Source organism: Chaetodon trifascialis, chromosome 11, assembly GCF_039877785.1.
Source record: "Chaetodon trifascialis isolate fChaTrf1 chromosome 11, fChaTrf1.hap1, whole genome shotgun sequence".
Classification (NCBI taxonomy): Eukaryota; Metazoa; Chordata; class Actinopteri; order Chaetodontiformes; family Chaetodontidae; genus Chaetodon; species Chaetodon trifascialis.
Window position 1 is genome coordinate 4,342,891 of NC_092066.1, and position 3,432 is coordinate 4,346,322.

The 3,432-nt window shown below is 49.6% G+C and overlaps 1 protein-coding gene across 1 annotated transcript; it reads left to right on the forward strand.

Annotated features, from left to right (window-relative positions):
• Positions 1-1,397: 1,397 nt before the first annotated feature.
• LOC139338512 (tripartite motif-containing protein 16-like) lies at positions 1,398-3,128 on the forward strand. The gene has a single exon (XM_070973579.1). The coding sequence runs from the start codon at positions 1,437-1,439 to the stop codon at positions 3,126-3,128; it is 1,692 nt and encodes a 563-aa protein (XP_070829680.1). The 5' UTR covers positions 1,398-1,436.
• The last annotated feature ends 304 nt before the right edge of the window (positions 3,129-3,432 follow it).

The window sequence follows — 3,432 nt, forward strand, 5'->3', positions numbered from 1 at the left end:
TGCAGATTTATCCAGTCATTACAGTCTACATGTTGTAATTGTGTCAAGGAAAAAAGATGAATCAAACCCAAACGCTGACCAAATAAAGCGGACCTGCTGTGGTTCAATAAATTTCTGAACAAATAGGCCAGACCAGACCAGAAGGGCAAGTGGGTCAAGTAGCTGAAGAATAGACTGGACAGGGAACCTCAGACAGGCAGTCTGATGACTGGGCAGGTGCGGAGCAGGGAACCTCAGCCTGGGGACTGGATAATGGAAGAGCAGAGGTCTGTCAAGAGTCTGGTTGTGAATGTGGAATGGCTCAGGAGTTCTGGCAGAAGGCTGGCAATGACAGCAGAAGCTCTCTGGAGATCTGGCAGGTGCCTGAAGACAGAGGAAAAGTCATTCTGGAGGACGGGCAAGAGGCCAGAGAAGGTTGAACCTCTGAGGAAGATGGGCAGGAGGCCGGCCAAGGCCTCATTTCTTAAAAGACCAGCTGTGAAGAAAAATCCCTTCAAGGGTTGCCCTGAAGACTGGTGGTGAGGGCATAACCCTTCTGGAGGTCAGGCTGGCGTCTGCGTAGGCGGGTCCTCTCTAGGAGCCGGTGAAGTTTCTCAGGACCAACGACCAGTGGCATGAAACCTACGGGGGGTGACGGGACAGCAGGACTGGAGGCTGAAGGAGGGACAGCAGGACAAGAGGCCGGCAACACGGAAGCAGGACTGGAGGCCGGCATCACGGCAGCGAGATTGGAGGCTGGTGACAGGGCAGCAGGATCAGGAAATGGCTGCAGTTTTGGGTCAGAAGAAGGCTGCAGCACAGGAACTGGAGATGGCTGTAGCTCTGGCTCAGGGGATGACTGCAGCTTTGGTTCAGGGAATAGCTGCTGGAGCTGGGCAGCGGTGAGTCAGGACGTCATCAGGAACTCTACTCCTTTCTAGTAGGGGCCATCTTGGGGCCCAAATCAGGAACGGAACATGGCTTATGCCAGGACCAGAACTGGGGCCATTCAGACTCTCCAGCCCAAGTTCTTTAAAAAGGTTGCTGCACCAGGTAATCTAAAGAAATACAGGGCTTTGGTGGAGGACAAGGATTAATACGTCTACGACTCTCAGCCTGTCTTTAGCGTCAGTAGAGCAACTCAAACAAAGAATTGTGTCGTCCAACATGGAGGTCATGTCTCTAATTTCTTCCAACTAAAGTCTGCTGGGTTCATTTTCTTGGCCGGTTCTTGCTGTTGTTATTGTGTCGAGGCTTGATAACCCCTCCCTCTTCCTCCTGCTCTCAAACACAGCAGCTCCACTCTGTCCACATACTTCCTGGTTCCCTCCCCTTCAGATCTACACTTTGAAGATGGGTGTAACCAACATGAGACACATGCTGTTTAGATCAGAGCTCAAAATGCTTTCACTTCTGAGAAAGTGAAACTCGGACAGTCGTTGACACTGAGAGGTGAAATGGCGCAGAAAGGAGTTCAGCTGGACCGGGAAACCTTCTCTTGTTCGATCTGTCTGGATCTACCGAAGGATCCGGTGACTATTCCCTGTGGACACAGCTACTGCATGAAGTGTATTAAAAGCTTCTGGGATGAAGAGGATGAGAGGAAAATCCCCAGCTGCCCTCAGTGTAGGCAGACCTTCACACCGATGCCTGACCTGGTGAAGAGCACCATGTTAGCAGCTTTAGTGGAGGAGCTGAAGAAGACTGGACTCCAAGCTGCTCCTGCTGATCACTGCTATGCCGGACCTGAAGATGTGGCCTGTGATTTCTGCAGTGGGAGGAAACTGAAAGCCCTCAAGTCCTGTCTGGTCTGTCTGATCTCTTACTGTGAGAAACACCTCCAGCCTCATTATGAAGTAGCTCAATTCAAGAAACACAAGCTGGTGGAGCCCTCCACAAAGCTCCAGGAGAACATCTGCTCTCGTCACGATGAGGTGATGAAGATGTTCTGCCGCACTGATCAGCAGTGTATCTGTTATCTCTGCCCTGTGGATGAACATAAAGGCCACGACACAGTCTCAGCTGCAGCAGAAAGGACTGAGAGGCAGAGAGAGCTGGAGGTGAGTCGACAAGACATCCAGCAGAGAATCCAGGACAGACAGAAAGACGTGAAGGTGCTTCAGCAGGAGGTGGAGGCTATCAATCGCTCTGCTGATAAAGCAGTGGAGGACAGCCAGGAGATCTTCAGCCAGCTGATCCGTCTCATGGAGGAAAGAAGCTCTGAAGTGAAGCGGCAGGTCAGATCCCAGCAGGAAGCTGAAGTGAGTCGAGTCAAAGAGCTTCAGGAGAAGCTGGAGCAGGAGATCACTGAGCTGAAGAGGAAAGATGCTGAGCTGAAGCAGCTCTCACACACAGAGGATCACACCCAGTTTCTACACAACTACCCCTCACTGTCACCACTCAGTGGACCTACAGACTCGTCCAGCATCAATATCCGTCCTCTGAGGTACTTTGAGGACGTGACAGCTGCTGTGTCAGCAGTCAGAGACAAACTACAGGACGTTCTGAGTGACAAATGGACAAACGTCTCACTGACAGTGACTGAAGTGGATGTTTCACTGTCACCACCAGAGCCCAAGACCAGAGCTGAATTCTTAAAATATTCACATGAAATCACACTGGATCCAAACACAGCAAACACAGAGCTGTTATTATCTGAGGGGAAGAGAAAAGTAACAGTAATGAGTGAACAACTGTCTTATTCTGATCATCCAGACAGATTCACTGGTTGGTTTCAGGTCCTGAGTAGAGAGAGTCTGACTGGACGTTGTTATTGGGAGGTGGAGTGGAGAGGGAGAGGAGTTTGTGTTGCAGTCGCATACAAAAATATCAGCAGAGCAGGGAGCTCGAATGAATGTGGATTTGGACACAATGACAAATCTTGGGCGTTAGAATGTAACAACAACAGTTATAAGTTTTGGTTCAAAGATGTGAAAACTCCCGTCTCAGGTCCTCGGTCCTCCAAAGTCGGAGTGTACCTGGATCACAGAGCAGGTATTCTGTCCTTCTACAGCGTCTCTGAAACCATGACTCTCCTCCACAGAGTCCAGACCACGTTCACTCAGCCTCTCTATGCTGGACTTCTTCTTTGGTGTTTTTATAGGGACTCTGCTGAGTTCTGTAAACTCCAACAGTCAAAGGTCATTTAACAGACTGCGGGTTAAACTGTGTTTTCATTCTCAAACTTATTTTGTCTTCATGTTTGTTGCTGAGAGCTCACTGTTGTGGCATTTCTTCACTGCACAGAAATCATCTGTCAATCAAACAGTGTGGGCGGGACCTTGAGCTATTCTCATTGGTTGTTGTATAACTGTTTGAGTGTCTTCAGGTGGAGCTCCTTCCTGTGTCTGTTCAGCCATGGAGGCCATCACTGCTCAGGATGATTGTTGTTGATCTGAACTGACTTTTCTCTGCATGAAAATAGAAACTTCTCTGTGCTCTACATGTTTGCTG

What these genes read in the sequence shown, in the direction of transcription:
- LOC139338512 (XM_070973579.1), top strand. Translation starts at nt 1,437, where the DNA reads ATGGCGCAGAAAGGAGTTCAGCTGGACCGGGAAACCTTCTCTTGTTCG.